Below are 27,145 nucleotides of genomic sequence, written 5' to 3'. Positions count from 1 at the left end.
TAAAAGGGCCTAAAATGCCCCTGAACTATTGGATTTGGTACAATATTGCCCTCCGGCCATCTATTGGGCCAAAAATGCCCTGCCGTTAACCTATTGGGTCTACTTTGCCCTTATTTTAACGGTCACATTAAAATAAAATAATTAAATATTTATTTATTACATGGCCAGATCTGATTGAACAAATTTAAACCCTTCCAAAATTAAAAAAATTCCATCCATGACCCGTATTTTGACCTGCCCGTGTGAGAAAATCTCTACCACCCCCATGTCATCTTCTAACTTAAAGCTTCAAGCTTCATTAATGACTTCCATGGAGTTTTCTGCTTTCTTCTTCAGGTTCTAAGCCCTAAGTCGATGGTTATTCATGCTACCCACTTTTAAAAATAGTATCACCCAATTGATTTAAACACCCAAATTTACAGATTTAGAAATTTAAAGCAAGCTTCAAAAAGCTCCTTCAATGGCGGCTTTAGTTCACTTCTTTAATGGATTTTTTTTTCCAAGTATACTCATTCATGCTTGAGCTTAAAAACCAAATTCCAACATACCAAGTTTAAATCGCCAGTAAATCTCGAAATTAAATTTTCAAATTGAGGTCAATGTTCATCAATGAATGTCCGAATTTTATGGAGGTTTCATGAGATTTAACAAGTATCTTTTTGCAGTACTCAACTAAATTTCAACACAAATAAGCTCAACAAAAACTTAGGATCCGATTCAAACTCAAACTAATTTAATTACTTTGGTCATAATCAAAATAATTTTGCATAATTAAACGGTTTACTTTTAAAAATTGAGCAAACAAAAAGTAATTAGAGAAAATATTGGAGGAGTGAGGGGTTGATGGGAGGAATAAGACTAAAATGGAAGAGAGAAGAAAATTGATCAAAGGGGGTTGCAATAAGTGCGAAATTGGTCAATGTTTCAATGGAGGAATCGACAAGTGGTTTTGGGTCATTCGTGGTTGGTGGTTCAATGGCTATTTAATGGAGGCTCGATAGCCGTTTGGATGAGGGGTGTTACGGTGGTGGTTTTAATGGAGGTTTTGGGTTGTTTCAATGGAGGATTGGGACTGTGTAATGGGGTTGTTTTAATGGAGGATAGGGACGGGGTGGTTTTAATGGGTTTGCAATAAGTGTGAAACTATTTTTTTTTAAAGAGGAGAGTTAAAAATAAGGATAATTTAGGCCCCACAGGTTGACATGGGGGGTGGAGGGGGCGGGACTGGTGGATTTCAGAGCGCAAAGATAAACGGTGAGCATTTTTGTACCAAATCTGATAATTCAAGGACATTTTAGGCCCTTTTCCGTATTTTAAAATATAAACTATTTATTAAATTTGTATAAATATAATATTGGTTTAGTCTGACTCCTTTAATTAAAATCATACCAAACTGATTATGAGTTTGTTTGGATGGACTTATAACGTATGGCGTATAAGGCAAAAGTCATAAGTTACGAATCATAAATTGTGATTTTTGACTTATTTTTATTATTTTAGCTTAAAAATAAGTGTTCAAAAGTATTTTTTTATTTGACCCAAACACTAAAAAAATGCTTAAATATTATTTTAGCTTGAAAGGGCGTAAAATAAGCTAATCCAAACCGGCTCTATGATGGGGTTCCTTTTTTTTTTTCAAGAACGAATTAAATCAAAGCAAGCCACTAGTCTATTTTTTGTTGTCGATATTAAAGGGTTTGATTTATCGGTTTTGGTAATTGATTAAAAACTCAGTGGGCCTCGCTGTAACCAAGACAGAACCTGTAGGGGTGTATGTGTCGTTTTCATAGCTAGTTCTCAATGAATTAGTAGCATGGTGACTTTGAAGCTCTCAGCAGTTGCAAATGTGGCGTCAAGGCGGTCAAAATCTTCTGCGGCGAGCCTCACTACCATACCACAGATGTGGAATCAGACAAATCATTACTGGTTCGACATCATCATCATCGAGCCCAAGTGTGTCGATATGGAGGCGCAAGAAAGAAATGGGGAAAGAAGGTTTAATGGTCGCTAAGGAGCTTAAGCGCTTACAGTCTAACGCGGTTAGGTTTGAGAGGTTTATGAAGTCACATGTTTCTCGTCTACTTAAATCTGACCTCCTTGCTGTTCTTGCTGAGTTCCAAAGACAAAATCTTGTTTACCTCTCCATCAGGGTAACTATCTGATTTTATTTGCTATCAAGTTTCTAACTTTTTCTTATAAAAAGTCCAATGAAGGGTAAAATACTAGTTAAAAGTCCTTCCTAATTAATATTTCTTAAAGGGCGAGTTAAAGAGAATCACAACAGATAATCTGAGAGTAGGGAGTAGTTTATTGTATAAATATAGAAAGGAATTTGAAGAAAAAAGGTAGGAAAGATAAATATTACTAGTACTTGTTATGATTCCCCAAAACACTATTTAGTTTTCATATGCTTTGGAGATTCCGAGAATGGGACAAGGATATGGTGCTTTTTTTTTTTTTTCTTTTTTCCCCACTTTTTGGTGGGTTTTAACATAGGTTCACTGCATACTGGGAAAAATGTTTGTATTATGCCGGTTGCTTTTGGAATTTTAAGATTGGGAAATTATTAGGCATAGTTCCTGTTAAGTCTTGGTTTTGCTCAGAAGTAACTGTGGTAATATCTATTTATTGTTGTACTATTATACTCCTTTGACAAAATGTAACATTATGTTTGACGATGTTGAACACAAGTGTGATTCCTGCTTGGAACATCATCAATTATACTTTGATTGTTAATTCATCGTAGTCAATAGGGATGCGATGTTCATCTTCTCTTGTTTACTTCCGGTTGTTCGTTTTAAGTGGTAATTCTAGAGTAGAGCAGACTGCATTTGCCTAGACATAACCCCTTTCTTTAGCTTATTTGGAGATGGAAGTTATCCACTTTCGTTAATGATTTATATAATGCTTATACTGCTGACTTTTACTCTTAATATTTGCAGTTGTACGAGGCTGTGCGCAAAGAAATATGGTATCGGCCAGACATGTTCTTTTACAGGGATATGCTTTTCATGCTTGCAAGAAACAAAAAGGTAGACGAAACAAAGAAGGTATGGGAAGATTTGAAGAAAGAAGGGGTGCTTTTTGATCAGCACACATTTGGCGATCTTGTCAGGGCTTATCTAGATGGTGGATTACCTGCAGAGGCAATGCACATATATGATGAAATGAGGCGCTCTCCTGATCCTCCTATGTCTTTACCTTATCGTGTTATATTGAAGGGGCTACTTCCTTACCCCGAATTGAGAGAAAAAGTGAAGGATGATTTTCTGGAACTGTTCCCAGATATTGTAGTCTATGATCCACCTGAAGATCTATTTGATGAGGAAGAATGGAGAAAGGAGAGCGATGATGATTAGAATATGCTGTTGACTTGAATTTTCTCAATGGCATTTAAATTTTCCTCTGGTCAACAAGATAGTGGAATGGTAAATAGGGAGTGCTTTGGCAGCAGATCATAAATCTTTTAAGTTGTTGAACAAATGGTTGCTTCTGATTTTGAGAATTTGAAATGTGACCCAGAAAAACTGTGGAAAATTGGAAGTTCGTAAGCGGGTATGAAGCTTAGCTATAATATCTAAACTGAACGTTAGTTGGGTGCTTTTAATGAAGTTGATATCATTTTCTGCAATTTGTGTCGGAAGAGAACCTGGCAACTTTCTTGGTTTCTCCTTATTACGCTTCACTCTGATCAAAAGTTAATGAAATCCTCCCAATCATTGACGCTAGCCGTTATCACCATCTCAGTTATTTATTCTTATGAGATGGTGAATGTTATCTTAGCAGAAATGCTCCACCAAATAAATTAATATATGGGTCAGTCATCCAAATTATTGGTTTTGGTTTCCTGGTTCTTCAGGGCACTCCGGTTTCTGCAGTTCCATTCTTGAACTCTAGCAATATTTCATATAGTCACACCATGCAATTGACTTTTGATCTTGACATGTTTGAAGTATCAGGCTATGTGGTCATTAGGTAGCATATTTTCAAGGCATGTCTGTCTACATTTCCTGCTGTCATCTCTTGCAGGGCATTTTGCTATATCCGCTGTCGAAGTATTCTTACCAAACAATTGCCGCTTCAGGTTCATCAATCTTGAAATAACCCTTGGTCAAATTAAGCCAGAAAGTGTAGTCATCAGTTAGAGGAAGCTACTCTATTCTAGAATCTCCAACTGCTAGTTTCTGTGAGATTTTCTTTTGGGGTTTTCAATATGTGAATATTATTTATTTGTTGCTGTGGAGTTTTTGCTTCCAAGATCGTGCCTCGGCCAACAAGCATCATAAAATCAAATGGAGAACCTAATTCATTTTGAGGCACCTACTTGTTCGTCTCAGAAGTTGAACGGGATTCATTGAGAATTTGGCTGTACTAGTCTCATGGTGCTCGTTTCTTATCACCGTTTGTCGTTTCAGAACAAGCCAGATATGTGATGTTTTCTGATTAACTCGAGCATTGACAAACCAGCCTTCCTTCCATGTTCAGGATGAAGTCTCTTTCTGCCTGATGGTCTAGAACTTTGAGATATGTCCACCACTATTACCTTCATACAGTTATATCTTATTTGCTGAATACGTTATTTTGTGAGAGTTTTCTCCTCTTAAGTGTTAAAAATCTAAAGCCCAATAATATGCTAAATTCTAGACTGTTGCACAGTTTTCAAGTGTTAATGTCAATGGTATCAACCATACTAATGTTAGAACATAATCTAGGCTATTCCTGCTTGTACTTGGAATCACATTTTGATACAGGCGATCACCTTTTCCATTAAATAGGAAAGAGAAGGACAAAGCATAAAAGACTACATAAGAATCATCTCAGTTGAATTCAACACTCTTAGGTTTGAAGCAGGGGCGGATCTAGCCCTTAAGGTATGGGTTCAGGGGAGCCCAGTAACTTTTGTTCATACCATGTATTTGTATTAAGAAATCCATAATTTTTTAATAAATAGTTGATTGTGAACCCAATTATTATTTTATGTTAACTTGAAATCTTTGTAGGAACCAATAAACTTCAAAACCTGGATCCGCCTTTGGTTTGAAGTGATACAGATATTTGCTATGATGCTATGATCTGAATGTTCCTACTGTCCTACCATAATGAAGAGACAATCATGTTTTGTATGAGCCAGATTGCAAAACATGTTTAAACACGAGGCAATTACTCATATCTTGGTGGCTATCTAAGGCTAATATGGTATCCATGCAGTGCTATTACAATGCCTCCCAACAGTTATATGCTGGGAGATATGGAAAAATAGATGGTATGACAATATTTGCATGTCTGAATGTTCCTACTGTCCTACCATAATGAAGAGACAATCATGTTTTGTATGAGCCAGATTGCAAAACATGTTTAAACACGAGGCAATTACTCATATCTTGGTGGCTATCTAAGGCTAATATGGTATCCATGCAGTGCTATTACAATGCCTCCCAACAGTTATATGCTGGGAGATATGGAAAAATAGATGGTATGACAATATTTGCATGTCTGGCAGAGTTATTGTTCAGCAGGTCTGTAAAAACATGGCCATTCTTTTAAATATCCAATTTGCCAAAGTCCAATTGCCTTTATCCTGGAATTTGATGTGTAATGCAGTGGAGAAGGCAAAACAAACAACCAGTAGTCACCTGGTTAAATGGAATAAGCCTGAGTTTGGTTGGCTAAAACTAACATTGATGTCTGTTGTATAGGGGATCGGGGAAGCTCTGGAGGATGTTGTATCATTAGAGGCAACCTTGGCTGCTTTGTCCTGGCCTATGCTGAATGCTGAATACTATGGCCAATTCAGTGACAAAATGGCCAAGGCCAAAGCTCTTTTACAGGGTTTGAAACTGTGTGTTAGCATAAGTTCCTTTTATGTGAGCGGAATCTGATCCCCAGCTGATTATTAACATGATTAACAACAAATCCAACATGTCATTGATCAGATTATTCACCTCTAAAATAGTGTAATTTTGTTTTTGTCCACACATACCGAGAGGGCAATATGGCTGCTGATTAACTAGCTAATATGGGGAAAGATTGAGAGATCAAGTTACACTTGATGAAGCTATACCTCTGCCAGAAATAGTGAAATCAACAGTGAAACTTGATCAAGATGGTATCCCAAACTTCAGCATAAAACCAAGGAAGAATCATTTTGTTAGAATGATGCCAACACTAGAAACAGTGGTACTGAATCTTGTATAGTTTTGTTAACTGTGTGTATGGCATCCTTTTGTGAAGCTTATAGTAGTCAAAATGTGATGGAGGTAACCTCTATCAAGTTAGGCAAACATTTGTAACCAGATGTATATAAAAATGAATTCTATCGTTTGTCATCATGTTCTGGATGCTTAGGTTTATGTCTTGCTCTTTGTACTAATTCTTTTTAATTACATATATAGGCTGACGTCCGTAACACCCATCCTCCACCATGGATGACTGTTGATTAAAAAAGGTCTTTGAAAAATCAATTCTACTTTACTACTTCGCAAGTTGGATAATAGTGCAATTATACTAAAAATGATTTTATTGTAGTACCGCATTTCTAAAGCACATAATATAATGTGTACTCTAAGTACTTAAAAGAAAGTTGAGACAAAATATATCACGAAAAAAAGATATGATACACGTCCAAACTTTGTTCTTTAAGATATTGGTCCAACCATTAGAGGTTCCTGTTCCTCCATGGGTACAAAACCAGAGGTAATTTACTATATGTATTCTAATCTTACGAACACAGCCGAAAGTGAAAAATGACTAAAATAACAAGACATGAAATACTAATTAACATATATTAACATGAAACGTATTGTCAATTAGCTGAACAGTGAAAAAATCTGTCCTTCAGCAGCCCCCACGGTTGCTGGACTTGGTCATTAATTGGAGGTTACTTGTTTAACTTGGTAGCTAGGACTACTGTTTTAGGGGTTTGAAGGGATTTTAGGAAATTTTCCTGATTAAACACTCTTTTTCTCACGAATACCATCTAGCTTTGGAAAAAGAAACTGTACCATCTGGGTTTTGGGAGTGACCCAATCCAACAACCCCAATCTGAATGCCTTAAAAGTAAATAAAATGAAAAAATAAAAGTAAAAAAAAGATATGATACACGTCCATATTTTTATTCGTTTGGGCCAAAAGAACAGACTTTAAAAGATAAAGATAACTGTTAATGTGCCACTTAGACACAAAATAAAAAAGTGTAATTCACTTTCGTTGGGCGCGTGAGTAGATTCCAAATAATAGTTTTCTTTTTTTTTTTTCTTTGAAAAGTTGACACCTTTTTTTCTTTTGTTGACACTTGGCACTAAGTAAATAACTAAAGAGGACTTTTTATTCATTTTTTAAAAATAACAATTACTTAATCAAAAAAGGAAAGCAACCCACCCACTCCACGTCATCGTCTTCTTCACCCCATTTTACTTTCCCAAAGCTCTGCAATTTTTTCCTCCTGCACCTTCTTTTTTTTCCTTTTCTGTTTTATTTCTTTTCAATCTTTACAAAAGAAAAAGATTTCTGAATCAACTAATTTTCCTCCCTTTCTTCTTCTTTCTAACATTGTTGCTGTCCTCTCACCGACGGACCACCCCATCACCGCCATCTCCGCCATCTCCGTTCATGTGATTTGGTATGGAGAAAAACAGTACTCTCTGTTTATGATTTCTATCTAGCACTTGAATCTAAAGGAACGAATTTTTTTTGCTTATTATAAGAATAAAAAAAAAAAAAAGAGGAGCTCGCCGGAGGAGTGGTGGTGGGGACGGGTTGACGAGGGAAAGAACAAAGAGAGGAGAAAGGGTTAGGTGGGTGGGTTGCTGGCTGGGGTGGGGGGGAGTAGAAACTAAGTTTTACTTTTTCATCGGATTTCGGGTCGGGTCACCGGTCGTTAACCACTCTTCTAAAAGCACCGCCGGAATAATTAATGACTTTTTTTTTTTTTTTTTTTTTTTTTGTAAAATCCTTTTTTTTTTTAAAGCTAAAATTCACGTGGCTCCGTCTTATTTGTTATTTTTGCGTGTGAATTACACGCATCATGCGTGTGTTGTTGCATATTTATTTTGTGTCTAAGTGGCACATTAACAGTTATCTTGAAGGGTTCAGATGGTACGCCCCTCAGTTGAAAAAATGAAAAATATAATAAAATGATTTTGGCCAAAAAATAAAATAAGAAAGAATGAGAGAGAAGAAACGGTAGATAGACATTGATTTGAATAAAGAAATGCATGTGGTACACATGGGTGTTAATGACGCATGTGCGATCTGGCATCAGAACTGCCTAGTATTATTGGTCTTAAAGAGAAGGGATTAAAATCATATAATAATATCTCATTCCCGTCCTACCTACCATCAAGAGAATGAAATAGGAAACTCTACCTACCAATTCATCCTTTGAATGGAAAGCATTTAAAGAACAACTAATTCTCCTATATCTTATTTCATGTATCGCTATTATTATTTGAAAATCATATCTTTTATCTCTTTCTATCTTCTAAGTCAAGTCTATGTTAGAAAACAATCATAAGTTATTTATGAAATCCCATAGTATCTATAGATACAATTATGCCTGCAGATCAATTAGAGGTTTATATTATAAAATATAAAACAAATATGTATAGTTACTTCATATGCACATTTAATTGTAAAAAAAATTGTGACCAACATATTAAGCGTGCCTCGTTTGTTTCGACCTCATTTTTCCTATTGAGAGTCGGTTATCAAGATTCTTAGAAATTAACATTATTTATTTTATTCTGTTCACTAGACTTAAATAACGACACTTAATATGAAAATGATAGATTTCGCCATTGTCAGTATATTTATATTTAGAATCTCACTAATAAATATTATTAAAGTTCAAAGTTTTATATTTACATTTATTTATAAAATTACCAAAATACACTTTCAGTTATCATACGGAATACATTTATGTCAAATATAACAAAAAATACTACGACCCAAAGACAATTAAAATTGATTTGACGACAAATCATATTTCTAAGAAATGACAAGTCTAGTAGAAATCTCGAGAAGCAAGGAGTAAAATAACCAACCAATCACAAGTTGAAAGTTGCTATGTCCATGTCTAAGCAAGCATTTGGAGCCCGTTTGGATTGGCTTTAAATTCTTATTATAAACGTTTTCTTTTTTTTGAGTGTTTGACTGGCCAGGAAAAGTCATTTTGTGCTTAAAATAAAAAACAAAAAAATAATTGAGCCCATTTGACTTTATCTAAAGCAGCTTATATCTAAAGCAACATAAGCCAAAAAAAATAAGTTAGACTACCCCAACTTATTTTTTTTAGCTTATAAGCTGCAAACAGCTTATAGGCATAAGTCCATCCAAACAGGCTCTTGGTCATGCGTTTTCAAATCATGATTTGAAATAATGACCTCAAATCAGCATTTAAATATGCATTTTCACTCATGATTTTAAATCATAGTTTCAAACTCCAAATCATCCAAAAAGGCATGATTTGAGGTTTGAAATTATGATTTCAGCTTTTTTAAATATAAAATTTAATTCATAAGTTTATATTTTGTTAAAAAACCCCATAAGTTGGTAAATATTTTTAACAATTACCTCAATCAATCATTTACCAATCTCATTAACTTCCACCAACATTTATTTATACTGCCAACCTCTAATTTATGTGGGAGGATTATATTAAAGAGTAGTTACATTACTATTCATGTTAAATTTTCGTTTTTATTGAACTAAAGTTTGATTAATTGATGTTGTATTTTTTAGAAAGGTCTTCTAGTAATGTATTAATTTTGTTTTAAACTATGACTTGCCCATTTAGTAAGATTGTATAAAAATTGAAAATATTTTGATAATTTTCACAATTTGTGAGATTTTTATATTTATAAGAAAAAATTCAACTTAAAATATCCAAATTACATGTCCAGATATTGGTGGTTTCAAACCATGTCCAACCGGGCCTAAGTACTATCCCCAAATATAGAGTTTTCAGTTCAATGGTCTATTCTTCTAATACGACACGAAACATATACACTCACTTAATAACTTTAAGAAATGACAACACTTCTGATCCAATCTCCAATCTAATGAAATCCAACAAATTTATTTAATCAAAAGGCAACAAAATCGATCATGTATAATTTCTTAAATTTGGGAGTTAGATTCATTTTTGTCTATCTTATGTAAAAATGATTAATATGCCCATGCGAAGAGAGCAATCAGGACTTCAATATCTCTTAAGTATGATACCTCCCTTGACTTTTTTTTTAACCATTCTCTAAACCTATTTAAAATAAATAAAAACTAAGTACGATTTGACAAATTTGCCCTTCTTCATATTTAACAACTACTCTAAAAATAAATCAGCAAAAATAAAATAGTTCTATTACATATAGACACACGTGTAAATGTCATATTCTTCTCGACTCATGTACGGACAAAGTTTCATTTATTAATTCCGTTTCACTATTATTTCAAGATGCTTGCAGATATCAATCTTAAGAGGATATTAGGTGATTGTTTCTAGATTTTTACAAGATCCAACAAGGATCAGTAACAGAGAAGAGAATACTAACGATAGGAAGAAGAAAATGAGGATATGCGTAAAAAGAATAAGTAGTCAGTTGGCTTTACTCGTGTATCTATATGTAGTAGTACTAATTTATTTTTGCTGGTTTATTTTTAAAGTATTTGTTTAAGTATGAAGAAATTAATATTAAGAAAGGTAAATTTGTCAAATCGTAATTCATTTATATTTATTTTAAATATGTTTAAAGAATGGTTACAAAAAAATCAAAACAAGGAGTTATACGAAAATATTGTAAATTACAAAGGAGGTGAGTGTGATAAAATCAAACATGAAAGGAAGTCTTTGAAATTACTGCGTGGATCTTATCGAACTTTATTATAATAAGTTATTTAAGACACCGTTTAACATTTAAGAACACCTAATTGCTGAATCAATTGATAAGGACACTAGTAAGAGGTGGTGTTACCAAGCTAGGAGTAGTAATTAAATATTTTTTCTTTTTGGACTCTCATTTTTGTTAGTATTTCAGGATCATTTCGAAGGTTTAACATGACTAATTAATAAAATAAAAAATCTCATTAACTTTAAAAATAAAAATATTAATGCCAAACATAAAAAAGGGGTGAACATGTTACCTAAATTAGGATGGAGCACAAAATCTTAATCAATACAACAACTTGATGATAGAAATACCGAACATAAAAGTAAATTAGGATCACACGTTTTATGCATTTCAACTACTAACAAGAATCCGAATCCAAATCCAAATCGACGTGTCATTGTAGTGCGTTGAACATTCAACCTGTGCCACTACTTCCTGTTTCATTTTACTAGTTTACATTTCCTTTCATATCCATTTTTGCACATCTCCGATCCTAACTCCACCGGAGAAACAAGCAATGACGACAAATCTCCTCCGATTCTCCATCTCACACGATCACAACCTCACTTCCACCTTCCTTCACCAACGACGCCGCATCAACGGCAATGAACAACGTCGTACTAGTAGTCAGCTACTGCTGCGTCGCAATGCCATATTCGCAAAGGCTGTTGACTTCAAACCTCCAGCGAACACAACTGAGCAGTTGAAGAAAGATGAGTCGACAACGACCGCGCTACTGGATGTGAGCGGGATGATGTGCGGCGCGTGTGTCTCACGCGTCAAGTCGATATTATCAACCGACGAGCGCGTCGAATCAGCTGTAGTCAACATGTTGACGGAAACAGCTGCGGTTAAGTTGAAACCGGAGAGCGGTTTAACGGCTGAAGAGTTGGCTAAGAGGTTAACGGAATGCGGTTTCCCGACGAGGAAAAGGTCGTCAGGGTTAGGAGTGGAAGCGAAGGTGAACAAGTGGAAGGAAACAGTGAAGAAAAAGGAAGCATTGCTTGTTCACAGTCGAAATCGAGTGGCTTTTGCTTGGACTTTAGTTGCTTTATGCTGTGGAACTCATGCTACTCATATTTTCCACTCTCTTGGCATTCATATTCACGGTAAATTAACTACCATAACATGCACATTTCATTTCTTTTTTTTTTTTTTGCCCCTATTATTTGCTATGTTCTCTTTAATTATGTACTCCCTCCGTCCCAATTACATAAAGTCTTTTGAATCTTGTGGTCTAAAACAAGCCAAAAGAAATTTTCGTGGCTAGAAATCATTTCATTAAGGTTAAAATGGTAATTTTTAAAGTTAAATTGTTGCTAAATATAGAAAGATATTCTTTCTGGCACTGCGAAAATGAAAAAAGTGTCATATAAATTAGGACAGAGGGAGTATGTATTTTCTTTTTTTCTAATTGCTTTGATATGCGTTACTTGAGCTGAGAGTCTTTCGGACATAGCCTCTTTTAAGGTCTGTGTGCACTCTACTCTAATCTCGCCAGACTCCACCGGTGGGTTACACTGGGTATGTTGTTGGTGTTGTCAAAAACTGAAGGCTGCAAAAGTTTGGAGCCTCTTATTGAGTGAATAGACATGCTTGCCAGTTCAAAACAACGAGGATTTGAACATTTGATTTAATCGTTTGTAAGAAATTTTAAAAAGAAATAAGGCAAATATATTAACTCATAGAAGTACATCCGATTCCATAATGGTCAATATTACACTGCTCTTCTTCTAAATTATGTGGGCGTTTGGACATAAAAAAATGTGAAATTTGCAAAAAAAAAAAAAAAAAAAAAAAAAAAAAAAGGTATTTGGTAAAAAGTTGAATTTTTGTGAGTGATTTGGAGTGAAAAATGTGAAAACACGTATTTGGAGTTTTTTCGAATTCCGGAATTCAACTTCAAGTTGAATCCCGGAAATTTATAACAATTCTATGCCAAACATGACGCCAGAATAAAATTCCGCAAAAAAAAAGTGAAAATTATCCATGGCCAAACGGGCCCTATATCTAATTCTGCTTGGAAATATATGTATCAAAAGCTAAATAGCCAGTCTTTGATGAAATTTTCTGTTCTGGATAAATCAGACTAGTTGACCTACATTGGTACAGGTCCAATGTTGGATGTACTGCACAATTCTTATGTCAAGGCTGGATTGGCAATAGGGGCTTTGTTTGGACCTGGACGAGGTTAGTCATTACTTGTTGATTCTATTCTTGTTCTTTCTTAATTGGCAGCTACTTTCTACTTTATTTATCTTTTTCTGTTTTCTTATTTGTTTAAGTTCTTTGTTACTTTATTTAGTTAATTGTGGAAGTTGACTAAATCAAATGGGTATATGATAGTGTGATTGAATTTGATGTCCAATTTTGACTTTTATCTCTGCGATTAAGTCTTTGAAGAGAGTCGATAGCTTAAAGTTCTTATGAGCAGATGAGAATCCCTTTTCAGTTCGCAGGTTAATAGTGTCATGTCAAGAATTCAAATGAAAATATGGGCGGGCCCTTCCCCCTACCTCAGGCATAGTGGGAGCTTAGTGCACTGGGCTGCCTTTGTTTTTCTTTCAATGCTAGCGTCATTTAAGTTCTGTAGATAGGAACTATGTAGGGTCTTTATCATCCTAGTTCATTAATGGCCGAATAAATTATGTTACAGACCTGCTCTTTGATGGTCTTCGGGCGTTTGCAAAGGGATCACCAAATATGAACTCTCTTGTTGGCTTTGGATCGATTGCTGCTTTTGCAATTAGTTCTGTAAGAATCAATTAAAGTTGTGCCCTTTATCTTGCTAGCAGCTCTTAATTTATGATTTCAATGCCTCTTTTTTGTTACATATTAGAAACTCTACTTTCTTGAGTTAAGACTGATATGCTGACAACTTCTTCTCTTTCTTAGGTCTCACTACTTAACCCTGATCTTCAATGGGGAGCATCATTTTTCGATGAGCCGGTTTGTCTTTTCTTACTTTCCTCTCTACTACCTTGGAAGTGCTTAGATTCTTTCCTTTTTTTCTGTCCGTGTTGTTTTCATTTGCCTGCTAATATGTACTCCTGCTTTCTGCTATTTAGGACAGTCAGCGGATTGTAGTCTTGAACAACGAGTTTCTCTTTTCATAGTTGTTTATGAATTCTAAATTCGGCTCTTAGCTGAGAAGGTCTTTCGTTCCACAAAGTTCAATGTAGTAGGTTGTCGAGGTGGTGCCACAGATGATTGAGCCTTATTGGGCTCTGGGCTCTTTTCTTAACATTAAAGAACCGCAAGCTTCAAAATATTTCCGTCTGAAGTCCTAGCAAAATTCAATTAATGTCATCAGGGTTCTTAGCAAAATTCAAATAATGTCATCAGGGTTTCACCTGGTCCTCTACTCTAAATCATTAATCGGTTTTTCTTGACCTGTCTGAAGTTATTTTGGAATGTCTCGCTAACCAGTGAATCCATTCTCCTCTTGCAATGGCTGAATTTGGTGAAATTCCATGAATATATAATCATTCTCCATCTAGCAATCATTAACTTTCACAATGTGGTTCCCATTTGTAGCTATTTTCCAATTAAACTGTTTGTCCCTTTAGGCGATGAATTTTCTCATTCAGAAATATTGATTTTAGTATGCAGGTCATGCTTCTTGGGTTTGTATTACTAGGGCGTTCCTTGGAGGAAAGGGCAAGGCTGAAAGCATCTAGTGACATGAATGAGCTATTAGTAAGTTGTTTCCATTGTATTAAGAGAATGGACCAAAATATGGGCTTATAAGACTGCTCAATATTTGACTATTTTTAAAGGTTGGAAAATTAATACCAGTTGTTTTAGCTAATGGAGTTCTCTGATACAGTTTCATCAATGAATATGTTATAACCATTCATAAGACTAATATGCTAAACCACCTATTTAATCTTGTTACTGACCATTATGTTTTCCTTGATAGAATGAAATCCAACTATTATGAATGTTTTGTTTTTCCAATAAGTCCTCAGACTTTGAATTCTATGCACACACTAGTTAACATATTTGAGATGGAAATGAACCACACCCGCTATAACTTTTACCTTATAAGAAAAACTGAACTGTGCCGCTATCAAACTTTCTCTTGTTTTATTGATGCCTTAAAGAGTCCACTTTTCCAGAGAGCTACTATTGGTTATTAGCAGTTATACTTTTGGAGTTTGATCTTTTATTTAAAGAAAACAAATATTTTTAGAGCGTGTAAAAGGTATGTATGAAGTGGGCTACGGATGATCTAGTTTTAGTAGTTGCATAAAAGATCTGATCTCTCTTTTCTGAGGGCAGCGTTTACTTACACACATCTATATGTTTAATATTCTGAACATTTAAGACTTATGCTACCTAATATTGCTCATAGCAAAGAGTAATCTAAGGTTATATTTGGGCTACATTTTCTTACTTTGTTGAACACAATAAATAAAGGCTACACAATGCTACTTTTTTTTATTTTTTGATCTAAATGAAATAGAATACATTTTACTGTTCAGACAATATCCCCAGAGTTCGCTAATGAAGTGCTGAAGAATTAAATAAATCAAAGTTTGTATTGTACCTTACTTTATGTATCCCATTGTATTCATGATTGGAGAAGCTTCTATACTTTATTACTCCTTTTTCTTACGAAATATTGGTGTGGCTCTTTTGGCAGTCGCTTATATCTACTCAATCTAGACTTGTAATTACTTCCTCCGGCAGTGGTTCCTCGACTGATGTTGTCGGTTCTGATGCAATATGTATTGAGGTTCCAACTGATGATATTCGAGTTGGTGATTCTTTGCTCGTTTTGCCTGGAGAAACTATACCTGTAGATGTAAGTCAAATTTTGCATGAGTACTTTTCTTTCAGGAGTTTAGCCCAAGGACGAATGTATGAAGATATTCATTGAAGCAGAATAGAATACATATATACTAATTCCCTTGGATTTCATTGGTCCAAGCATTTAAGATGCTAATGTAAATTAAGGCCATCAACTTCTACGAACAAAATATGGAATCACTAGACAAGGAAAAAGTTATTACCTGTACATTTTAACGGTGGTTTCTAGCACATTTTCTTGCTTTGGCGCTTTTTGGTCCTTATCTTAAAAACAAATGGAATACGATGATTTTTTTTTTTTTTTTTTTTAAAGTTTTCCCTAAAATTGAATAGGTAATTTTGGACAAATTGAGAAATTTGTCCTGTTTAAAAGCAACTAATTATCATTAGTTTAAAAGCATTTATGACTCCTTTTTCAATCTTCAGAAGGAATACAAATGTCTGTTCAAGGATGTCGAGTTCTGTTTAAAATACTTGTTTTCTCCTGTTTGTTCAGTGGACATACAACATCATACATTTCCAATGATAATTAAATTGCCTTTGCAGGGAAGAGTCGTTGCGGGTCGAAGTGTTGTGGATGAATCTATGCTTACGGGAGAGTCTCTTCCGGTATTTAAGGAGATGGGTGTGCCTGTCTCAGCTGGTACAATAAATTGGGTATGGTGGTTTCAGGATTCAATAAATCAATCAAATATGATAATCCCAAACTAGTTTGGGTTCAGCTATATGAATCCTCTACGTCCATTCAGCTCTGTTCCGACATGGTGCCAAGATATTACGTGTATAGATATGCTATTTGCAGCTATCTGATGTAAACAACTCCCTGCGGTTCAAAATAAGTGTCCACTTATCCTTTTTCACACCCCTTAAGAAAACACTGACTCCTATAAGAATACACTAACTCCAACCTTATCACAAAAAAATAAAATAAGAATACACTAACTCCTAGATAAAATAGGTATTTTGACTAAACTACCCTTACTTAATGGAGTAAGATTCTTGCCTATTTATTGCCTTGAGTAAATAGGGGCAAATTTGGAAAAATAAAGTTAATTCCTTCTTGATTATGTAAGTGGACACTTATTTTGAACCAAAAATAAAAAGGCTAAGTGGACACTTATTTTTGAACCGGAGGGAGTAGTTTACTGTCCCGCTGTGTCATCTGTAGCAAAATGAGGTTTGATGGCCTTTTAGAATGAATAGTTATTCTTATTGTTGTTAACATAGGAACAGGCTATATACCAACTTATATCCATTCTAATACTGGTGAGGCATTAGATTCAAATGTAAAAAAACAAAGGAAAAAAAAAAAAAAAAAGGGCAGCCTGGTGCACATAGCATTCTGCGCTAGCTGGGTCTGGGGAAGGGCCACATCCCAAGAGGTGTGATGTAGTCAGCTTAACCTAATGCAAGAATTAGTGGCTGCTCCTACGGCTCAAACCCGTGACCTATAGATCACACGGAGACAACTTTACCGTCGCTTCAAGGCTCCCCTTCATCAAATTCAAATGTATTAACCATAAAAAGGGTGATGGTTCATTAGATTTATGCCTTTGTGGTTTGATTGGTTTAGATTTGTGCCACTTATGCTGATGGAGATGTTGGTTGATGAACACCTTATGATAGTAGAACAAGATTTTTTTGAAAGACTGGAATTACATTTCGGTTTCTATTATTTTACATTGAAGTCCCTGTTGTTATGTTTCAGGACAGCCCTTTGAGGATTGAGGCCTCTTCCACTGGTTCCAACTCAACAATTTCCAAGATTGTTAACATGGTCAGTACACTGTTTCTTAGTGATGTTTTCCCCTTCCAAGTAATTTGGCTGCTTGGAACATTTTCTAGCATTTAGATATTTAGAACCTTGAGGAGGGAAAACAGATACCGTAGGGATGTTTCTTTAGTAGGCTATTACAGCTACTATCCACTGTAGGAAAAAAGACACTAGATGCTTTTTCCCATCAATCCTAGCCTCAGGGACAGAGTTACCTAGTATCTAGTGATGGGAGATAGCAGGTACCCCATGGAATTAGTAAAGGTGCATGCAAGTGGCCCATAGACAACGGTTATAGAAAAAGATTAAAACTACTATTTTCTTGAGGTAATGACATAAAACTTGAGAGTACAAAATTGATCACAACATCTATGTTAACTGTTTAAAAAAAAGATCACAACATCTGAAAATTTATTTGAACTGTCGTCTAAGCTAAATTCTGGTGGTTTTTCATTGAGCGTAGTGGTCGAATCCTGTAGTGTCTGAACTTCATCAAGTAAATATTATCCTTTGACAACTTGAATCTCACTGGAAAAAATTTGAAACTGAAATTCTGGGAGAAAATTTTTGGTTGCTAGAATCTCGTCGGAGAAGTTCAAAAGTTGTCAAAATAATGGTCGGACTGTTGGAGAAAGGTTGTCTTGTCGAAATGGTTATCAAAAAGAGGTGCACTGCCGCTATGAGTTCAGTGCTAAGAACCTTAAAAAGAAAAAAGAGGTGCAGTGCCACTGAACATTCACCTAGAAAAGGCATGGAGCCGCTAGAATGGTATTAATAGAAGTCGCAGCGTCACTAGAGTAATAATCACCATGAAGTGGTGTAGTATCTCCGTACAGTCACCAGAAAGAGGCGCAGTGTCACCATAATGAAAAAACTCAAACTAGCACTGTGCTACTGGTATCGTTACTGAAAAGAAGATTGGTACAGCTAGAACAGTCATCATAAGAAAGAAAGATAATAATTCTACAAAGATAGAAAACTTGGTTAGATAAACAATATAAGGCTGCCTGTCAGTTGGCAGAAGTTACTAAGTCTCCACCAAAAAGATCGTAGAGGTCTTTAACCATGTGAGAAAATAATGAAAAGAGAAGCGTACTTACAACTTGATGAGATGGAATAGAAGACACTTATGATAAGGGTGATACAATTAACATTTAATTAATGAGAGACTGACTTGATACTAACGCTTGACACTAACTGTAGCATTCTAATAAATTATCACTTTACTTCTAACATCCTCCAAAGGTGCCAAACAGGAATTGTTTCAACCATGGGAATATAGTTCATTAGTTTTCACTTTTTCTTTGAGCAATTTAGTAGTGCTTGACTGCTCGGGCCTGAAATTAGAGGATTTGCGGGATCATCAATGCATGTAGTTTGGATCAAAGTAAAATGATTCTAGGTGATTTCATCTCACCTAGGGTTTGACCTCGTGGCTAATATGGTCTGATATGAGCGGTTAGACAGAAGTGTGCACCCATCTTTTGACACAAAGTGGCTACTGCTCCTAAACTAGAATTAGCAGATATGTGTGGGGCCACCACCCTCTAATGTTGATGCGTAAAAACATAGGCATTTATGAGCTCCTACATAAATTTATAATCTTGCAGGTTGAGGATGCTCAAGGCCGTGAAGCACCAATTCAGCGACTAGCAGATACAATTGCTGGGCCATTTGTTTACAGTGTGATGACATTATCAGCTGCAACATTTGGGTTCTGGTACCAAGTTTACTCTTATTTACCACAAATATGTTTAAGAAACAGTTGACTGCTCTTGTTGCTAATTAGATATAAACAGACAAAGGATAGGTATTGCAGATTTTTAGCAAGAAGAAAAGGCTTCTTATATTTCTGAATAATTATACAACCCATAAGAATGGGTACTTATACATGAGTTCTAAGACTAAATAAGGAAAGACAATATTACACAATCAATTCCTAATCAATTACATTAATACAATATATTCCTAAAATTAAGCTATCAATCTTAATCATCAATATCAAATCAACATCTCAATCTTAATCACTAATACCAAATCAACACTCTCCCTCAAGTTGGTGCAAAGATGTCGCACATGCCCAACTTGCAAACCAAGTTTGTTGAGGCCTTTGGTAAACACATCAGCTAGTTGTTTTTCCGATGATACATGGAACAAACTCAAGACACCACCCGTGACTTTTTCTTTGATGAAGTGTCGATCAATTTCAACATGCTTTGTTCGGTCATGCTGGGCTGGACTGGATTTCGAGCAATACTGATTGCAGCCTTGTTGTCACAATACAAGGAAAGTTTACTTTTTTCATCTTTTGTAACCACAAAAGTTTACAAAACACCCTGGGCCATAGCTCTGTATTCTGCCTCCGCACTTGATCTAGCAACTAAACTTTGCTTCTTGCTTCTCCAAGTGACCAAGTTTCCTCCTACAAGTGTACAGTAACAAGATGTAGACCTTCTGTCATCTAGAGATCCAGCCCAATCTGCATCTGTAAAGGGCTTTTATTTGGAGGTGACCATGTCTGGAGTAAAGTAGACCTTTTCTGGAGCGGACTTCGAATCGCAAAATGTGAAAGACAACTTGCATATGAGGATCTCGGGGATCATGCATAAACCGACTCACCAGGCTGATTGAATAGGCTATGTATGGTCTATTCAAGAGATCCCAAATATACCATCTTTGAGAAATAAAGATTCCTTTTTTTGATCTAGCAACTTCAATTCCCAAGAAGTACTGTAATTTTCCTAGATCCTTGATCTCAAATTCCTGAGCTAACAACTTCTTCAATCGGGTCATCTCCTCTTTGTCATCTCTTGTCATTAATATGTCATCAACATAAACTATGAGAAGAGTCCTTTTGATGTCTTATAAGAGGGTGTGATCCGCATTACTTTGTTGGTAACCAAAGGTGATCATTGCTTTATAGAATATGTCAAACCAAGCTCTAGGAGATTGCTTCAATCCGTACAAGGTTGCTTCAATCCGTACAAGGCTTTCTTCAGTCTGCATACCTTGACTTGACTTTGTTCAGTACCAAAACCAGGAGGAATCGCCATGTACACCTCTTCTTCTAAGTCTCCATGAAGAAATACTTTCTTCACATCAAACTGTTGTAAGTCCCAGTCAAGTCAAGATTAGCTGCACAAGATAGACGAATTCTAATAGTGCTCATTTTTGCATCAGGAGCAAATGTCTCTTGATAATCCACTCCATAAGTCTAAGTGAATCCTTTAGCCACTAATCTTGCTTTGAACCTTTCAATGGAACCATCAGCTTTATATTTTACAGTGAAGACCCATTTGCAACCAACCAACTTCTTGTCTGGTGGTGATGCGACAAGTTCCCAAGTCTCATTCTTTAATAAGGCCTTCATTTCTTCCATCATAGCTTGCTTCCATTTAGCATATGCAAAAGCTTCCCTCCAATTCTGGGGAATAGACACAGAAGAAATACACAAGCCAAAGGCTCTATAGGAGGGCAACAAAGAATTATAGTAAACAAAGTTGGATGAAGGATGTTTAGTGCAAGATCTGACTCCTTTCCTGTGAGCTAGGCGAATCTAACTCATTAGGAATTATAGATAACTTACCAGAAGAAGAAGGTTCGGCTTCGGCAGGTTGCATGATGGCTTCTTCTGCTCTATTTCTCCTTGAGTAAGTTATCAAATCAGGCCTATCCAAACGCCCAATAGTCTCCCCCTGAATTCTTTCTCCAATTTCACTTTCCCTTGTGGCAGTAGTTTCAACAATAGAACTAGGAAAAACCATCTCTTCTTCCTTATAATTCTCCCCCTGAAGAGGTGATGGTGTAATACTGAAATAGGGCTCAGATTCCCGAAAGGTAACATCCATACTGACAAAGAATCTCCTAGAAGGAGGGTGATAACATTTGTACCCTTTCTGTGTTGGAGAATACTCAATAAAGACACATTTAACAGCTCTAGGTTCAAGTTTCCCAGAGTTCCTAGCGTGAACAAAACAAACACACCCAAATATCTTTGAAGAAACAAGATAGTCATTTTTAACCTTTAAAGCTTCTAAAGGAATCTGAAAATTGAGAGTTTTAAGTAGCATTCTATTGATTAGGTAGGCAACTAGTAGAATGGCATCCCCCCAGTAAGGCTTCGGCAGATTCATGGTAAACAAAAGGGATCTTGCTTCTTCTAACAAATGCTTATTTTTTCTTTCAGCAACCCCATTTTGTGCACTAGTATAACGACAACTAGTTTGATGGATTATCTCAAAAGACTCCAAGTAAGCTCCAAAAGTTTTATCCATGTATTCTCCGTGCCATTGTCGATTCGAAATATCTTTATCTTAGCCTCAAACTGAGTACAAATCATCTTATGAAATGACTGAAAACAGGAGAAAACTTCACTTTTGGCTTTTAACAGATATACCCATGTCATTCTAGTGCAACAATCGATAAAATTAACAAACCATCAAAAAAAAAAAAAAAAAAACCATCGACTACCAGACAAAGAAAGTGTTTGAGTAGAACCCCAGACATCAGAATGAATAGTTGAAAAGGGAATTGTGCTTTTATTGTCACTTAGAGGATAAGAGTTTTTAGTGTGCTTGGCATATTCACATGCATCACAAGACAAAGATTCGAACTCAGTTCTAGAAAATAAACTAGGGTATAACTTTTTTAAAGCAAAAAAGATGGGTGCCCCAACCGTCTATGCCACTGTATTATTTATCTATTGACATCCTTATTTCCTACAAAAAAGGCCTGACCAGAGTCTTGAGTTCCATTGATCAAATATAAGCCATCATGCAATCTACGACTGCCAATCTTCTTCCCTGTATGAAGGTCTTGAAAAACACTATAATCAGGAAAGAATCTGACACGACAATTTAGTTCTTTGATGATAGCGCTAACAGATAATAGGTTAATAGGAAAATCAGAGAATGGATGATAAGGTAATATCAGGAGTACAAACGATTAAACCTGTTCCAGAGACCGGGGTTAGGGAGCCATTGGCTATTCTGACATAATCCCTTTTGGGACTAGGAGAGTAATTTTGAAGCCCTTTAGAAGAGGCTTTGTGTGTCTATTCGCACCGAATCAATAATCCAACAATTAAGTGAGCATTAAAAGCAATACCTGACTGCACATAATTGGGGCTAGCAACACTAGAAAAGTCAAGTTTGTTCAGAAGACGGCGAAGATGTTGAACTTCATCCTGAGACAAAGTCTCTCCAGGAGTAGTGTCACCCATATTATCTACCATTTTTGTGTCACCCATAATTTTAATAGATAATAACCCAGATAGAATTTAGAATCTGAAAAGAGCAACTTTAGAACCTGGATGGGAAGGGTCAGAATAGGCCTATGACCCGAGAACTGGAAAAAAAATTCCAGAAAAAAATCGCCGGAAAGTTGGCTGCCACGCCGGAATCCTAATTCCGGTGATCGGAAAAAATCAAAACTGATAGGGATAGGCTCAGAATGTTCCAGCGACCCCAACAGAGAAAAATAATCCAGAAACGAACTGAACGGGAGGAGTTTTTTGTGCGGACAGCCACAAAGAGAGAGAAAAACTCGACCTCTTTGATAAAACACGGAACCCTAGTGCTGCGAGGGAGAAAACTCACCTCAAAAAGGCAGCAATGGCTCTGATACCATGAAGATTTTTAGCAAGAAGAAAAGGCTTCTTGTATTTCTGAATAATTATACAACCCATAAGAATGGGTACTTATACATGAGTTCTAAGACTAAATAAGGAAAGACAATATTACACAATCAATTCCTAATCAATTACATTAATACAATATATTCCTAAAATTAAGCTATCAATCTTAATCATCAATATCAAATCAACATCTCAATCTTAATCATTAATACCAAATCAACAGGTACACATGAACAAACTTGAACAAACTGTAAGAAGAGTTAGAAGATCTAAACAAATACTACCTAGTCTCTGAAATGAACGGAATAATGGTGCTCAGTGACTTTTCATGGATGATGTTAATGGTGTTTGGGCCGACTAATAAGTCACAGTTCACATGTTGTTCGTAAACCTACTTCTTGAGGCCTTGTTTTCCTCCTCACCAGCTCACAAGCTGCTATATTATAAATCTATGTTCGACCATTCCTATGAGCTATAATTGCATCTGATTGCATGTACTTTATATTACAAGGTGCACTTGGAGCACTCCCAAAAGTAGCGTACCCTGTTCACTTCAATCTACCTCCTGGAATTCAGTCACGTCTGGATCAAGTCCACTCAGACTAAATTCGGACACCTAGTTCACTCAACTATTCCTTAGCACAGTTATCCTCTGGGATCTCCAATTTTTTGTTTGAAGACAAGGTGGGAGAGTCTAGTGGTGAGGACCTTCAACCTCAACGATGAGGTTGGAAGATCGAGACTAGGAAAAACCACTGTCGTGCTTGGTTAGAGGGGCTTGAGGATGGTGTTTATCATATCCCTAAAAGACAAACATTTGTGTTGGAATAGTATATTAGTGAATAAATTGCTACTCCCCTCCCAATTTATGTGGCACCATTTGACTAGGCACGGAGTTTAAGAAAGAAAGGAAGACTTTTGAAATTTGTGGTCCAAAAGAAGCTTTAGATAATTGTGTGGCTGTAAATCATCTAATAAAGTTAAATTTTTTCTAAATATAGAAATGCGACATTTTTTTAGGACAGAATAAAAAGGAAAGTGTGCCACGTAAAGTGAGACAAATGAGAGGGAGTATCTGATTGGAAAATGGAGTTCTTAATTGTCACGACTAGGGGCCAATTACCCCTTTACGTAATAATCACATAATATCTAGGTGAGCCATAATCATTTCATGCATTCTATTCACACAATAGCCCCTTTGGACAACAATCATCATATATCATATCACGGGCGTACGTGCCACCAACTATTGATACACAAAAATATAGGCCGACAAGGGAGCCTCTATCCAGTGACTACGAGCCTTATGACATATCATATGAGCGGGACGGGACTCTAATTATGTACAAAAGAATAAGTACCCAAAAGCTATGGCTCTCTGAATGAGATGGAGCTCCTCGAATAAGCGACTATGAGTCCAATTTTCCACGTTTGAATGTCTTGAGTACAAAGCATGATTTACAACGATATAGGAGCATAATAAGCAACGTACGAAATAGCATAGGAGGGGAGACAACAATATCATCATCATATCACTTACTTACATACATAGCCCTTCGATAATAGTAACCGTACCTCTTTCGTGTTCGTTCTCATACATGCACTCACCTTCATTTCTTGACAAAGTCTTTTCACATTCATATTCGTATTATATGCATAATCATATCGTATACATAGCATTTACATAGCGTGCCGACCACATAGGATCGGGGTTTCGTATCTACTTGGAAAAACTACACAGCGGGGCTTCGTTGTATCTTTACCAAGGCTTCGGGGTTATCCGGACCATCGCAGAGGAGCGCGCGTTTCGTAATCGTATACATACTTTATACATATATTCGTGTACATATATATCTTATACATATGCTCTTATACACATATTCCTACCCGCATCACAAGCTGGGGACTTATTATAATCTTCATAGGCACCCATACATATAATAGCTCGTAAGCTAATTATACTAACATCATCAATCGTTACATTTGTTATAGACTTGCTAGTCATATGAAGAACTTTGGTCAAGTAGTAGTACACATCAGGATTGTGAGCTTATGAGCTCGGAATGTCAACCAAGTAGGCACAACATACTCCCAAGAACCATGCCTTATGAAAGAAGGGTTAGCCTTACATACCTTTTTGTCGCACTATTCTATGCTTGCACGACTCCTTCCGATGATAGCGCTTAAACCTTCATTAATATCATAACAATGACCATTAGTCATTCACATTATGCTCTCTATCTAGGTTTCTCAATTTTGCTCCTAATTCACCCATATTCATGGTCATAATACCCAACTTCGTCCATTCGTCTAAAGTGTCTAGTTCATGTTCTTAATACCATTTATAACACATTTATATCATAACCCAATAGCATTCATGATTCAATCCCAACTATGCCTCAAAAACGTCACTATTCATCATTCATAACCCATTTTGCTATTCTCTTTTTATGACCAAGTATTTCAACTCTCAAATACCTTAAAAGTCATGAATCTTACCTTAGAAGTTGTAGGAACAAGTCTTGGTTGCCAATACTTCTCTTTGAGCAAAACCCTAGTTTTCTTCCATTTGGATTTCTTGACTTTGAATGATTCTTAATGGGTTATTACTCTTGATTCACTTGTTTATGTTGTTGATCCCCAAATATCCTTGAAAACTTGTATACTAAATGTAGAGAGAGATTCTAGAGAGAAGTAGTGAAATGATGAAAATGAAACAAAACAAGTCTTGGTCCTTATATTTAATGACTTGAAAAATCTGTGCTGGGGTGAACAGTGGTCGTCCATGGAGGTTTACGGTCCGTATTCCACTTTACGGACCGTCCCTCGTGGTCGTATTTAAGCTTAAGCTGGAACAGAAACCTTGGCAACCTGCATGGTGATTTACGACCATGGTTTACGGGCCGTAAATCACTTTACGGTCCGTCCACCAGGTCGTATTTAACCATTTCTCGACTGGGCAGAAAGTTGAAGTTTTTGCATGGCAGTTTACGACTGCTAGTTTACGGACCGTATTGCACTTTACGGTCCGTATTTTGTGGTTTACGACCACTGGGCAGCTTTTTGCCAACTTCCAATTTTTCACATTCTCGACTTTTATCCTATTCATTCCCATCCATTTACTTACATTGCCCATGAAACATTATACACTCGTACTCCTCGCACTCATCACTAGTTCGTCCACTTGCATACCAACGGGAAATTTTCCGAGGTGTAACATTAATATTCCTTTATATTTTTGTAAGTAGCATATTATTTCCTTGGGACTTGGCGCTACAGCATTTACAGGGATCCCTCAGTCAGGTTCCCCTAGAAACAGTTTGAAGAAAACCAATGCCCAAACTAAGTTCTTAACTAAGATGAAGAGATTTGTAGCTCTAAGGTACCCTATTAATGAAATTTACCTTACCTTATAAAAAAAGAAGATATTTGCAGCTCTAAAACTTGAAGCTCTTGACTTAATCTCAGCCACAATGTTCACGGACTAGGTATTTCGTGTTTTTGAAATTACCTGCATTCCATCCTTGTGGTAAACACGTGGCATAGAGAGCAATCTTCATCAACCATTTCCTCCCGCTCCTTTCCATATGCAATAATATCCGCTGATTCTCGAGACCTCTAGGCCTAGGGCAGTGGCATGAGCAAGATATCTCGTAAGAGGTGTTGATATTTAAAGAAACACAAAGGGGCCAAAATTGCCCCTGAACTATACGCCTAGGGACACTTTTGCCCTCCGTTAATAGTTGGGCCTTTTTTCTCCTCACTGTTACAAAAGTGGCACAAATTTGCTCTTAAATTTTATTGAGAATCACATTTGGCCTTATATTCAAATTCAGCTAGCGGAATCTTAAACAAAAATGAAAAATAATACTTACTGAAAAGGGCAAAAGTGTTCTATCCCGTGTAGTTCAGGGGCAAATTTGTCTACCAGGACCTGAGCACGAATTCACTCACAAAAAAGAAAACCTCAACGATTGATCTCACAAAAACTCACCTCAACGATTGATCTCACAAAAACTCAGTTCGTCACCACCACCT

At 36.2% G+C, this 27,145-nt stretch overlaps 2 protein-coding genes and 1 long non-coding RNA gene across 6 annotated transcripts in view; all 3 read left to right on the top strand.

The window, feature by feature from the left end:
• Positions 1–1,738: 1,738 nt before the first annotated feature.
• On the top strand, positions 1,739–3,631 carry LOC132029552 (pentatricopeptide repeat-containing protein At1g62350). The gene is made up of 2 exons (XM_059418817.1): positions 1,739–2,150; positions 2,943–3,631. The coding sequence occupies exons 1-2, from the start codon at positions 1,845–1,847 to the stop codon at positions 3,357–3,359; spliced, it is 723 nt and encodes a 240-aa protein (XP_059274800.1). The 5' UTR covers positions 1,739–1,844; the 3' UTR covers positions 3,360–3,631.
• A 1,657-nt stretch (positions 3,632–5,288) lies between these two features.
• Positions 5,289–6,329, top strand: LOC132029553 (uncharacterized). The gene is made up of 2 exons (XR_009407860.1): positions 5,289–5,516; positions 5,602–6,329. It is a non-coding gene; the product is annotated as an uncharacterized LOC132029553 (long non-coding RNA).
• A 4,966-nt stretch (positions 6,330–11,295) lies between these two features.
• LOC132029551 (copper-transporting ATPase PAA2, chloroplastic) overlaps positions 11,296–27,145 on the top strand; it is a 33,958-nt gene continuing 18,108 nt past the window's right edge. For 3 of the 4 annotated variants that reach the window (XM_059418815.1, XM_059418816.1, XM_059418814.1), the window contains exons 1-9: positions 11,296–11,992; positions 12,996–13,073; positions 13,540–13,637; positions 13,779–13,832; positions 14,496–14,582; positions 15,532–15,693; positions 16,245–16,355; positions 17,407–17,475; positions 19,083–19,192. In XM_059418815.1, the coding sequence (XP_059274798.1) occupies positions 11,401–11,992; positions 12,996–13,073; positions 13,540–13,637; positions 13,779–13,832; positions 14,496–14,582; positions 15,532–15,693; positions 16,245–16,355; positions 17,407–17,475; positions 19,083–19,192 (1,361 nt within the window). In that variant the 5' untranslated portion in view covers positions 11,296–11,400. The remainder of the gene's footprint in view (positions 11,993–12,995; positions 13,074–13,539; positions 13,638–13,778; positions 13,833–14,495; positions 14,583–15,531; positions 15,694–16,244; positions 16,356–17,406; positions 17,476–19,082; positions 19,193–27,145) is intronic. The other variant, XM_059418813.1, reaches the window with a different exon arrangement.

This window comes from Lycium ferocissimum, chromosome 9, assembly GCF_029784015.1.
Source record: "Lycium ferocissimum isolate CSIRO_LF1 chromosome 9, AGI_CSIRO_Lferr_CH_V1, whole genome shotgun sequence".
Classification (NCBI taxonomy): domain Eukaryota; kingdom Viridiplantae; phylum Streptophyta; class Magnoliopsida; order Solanales; family Solanaceae; genus Lycium; species Lycium ferocissimum.
Note: the sequence above shows the minus strand (reverse complement) of the source record. Positions and strands in the feature narration are given on the sequence as shown.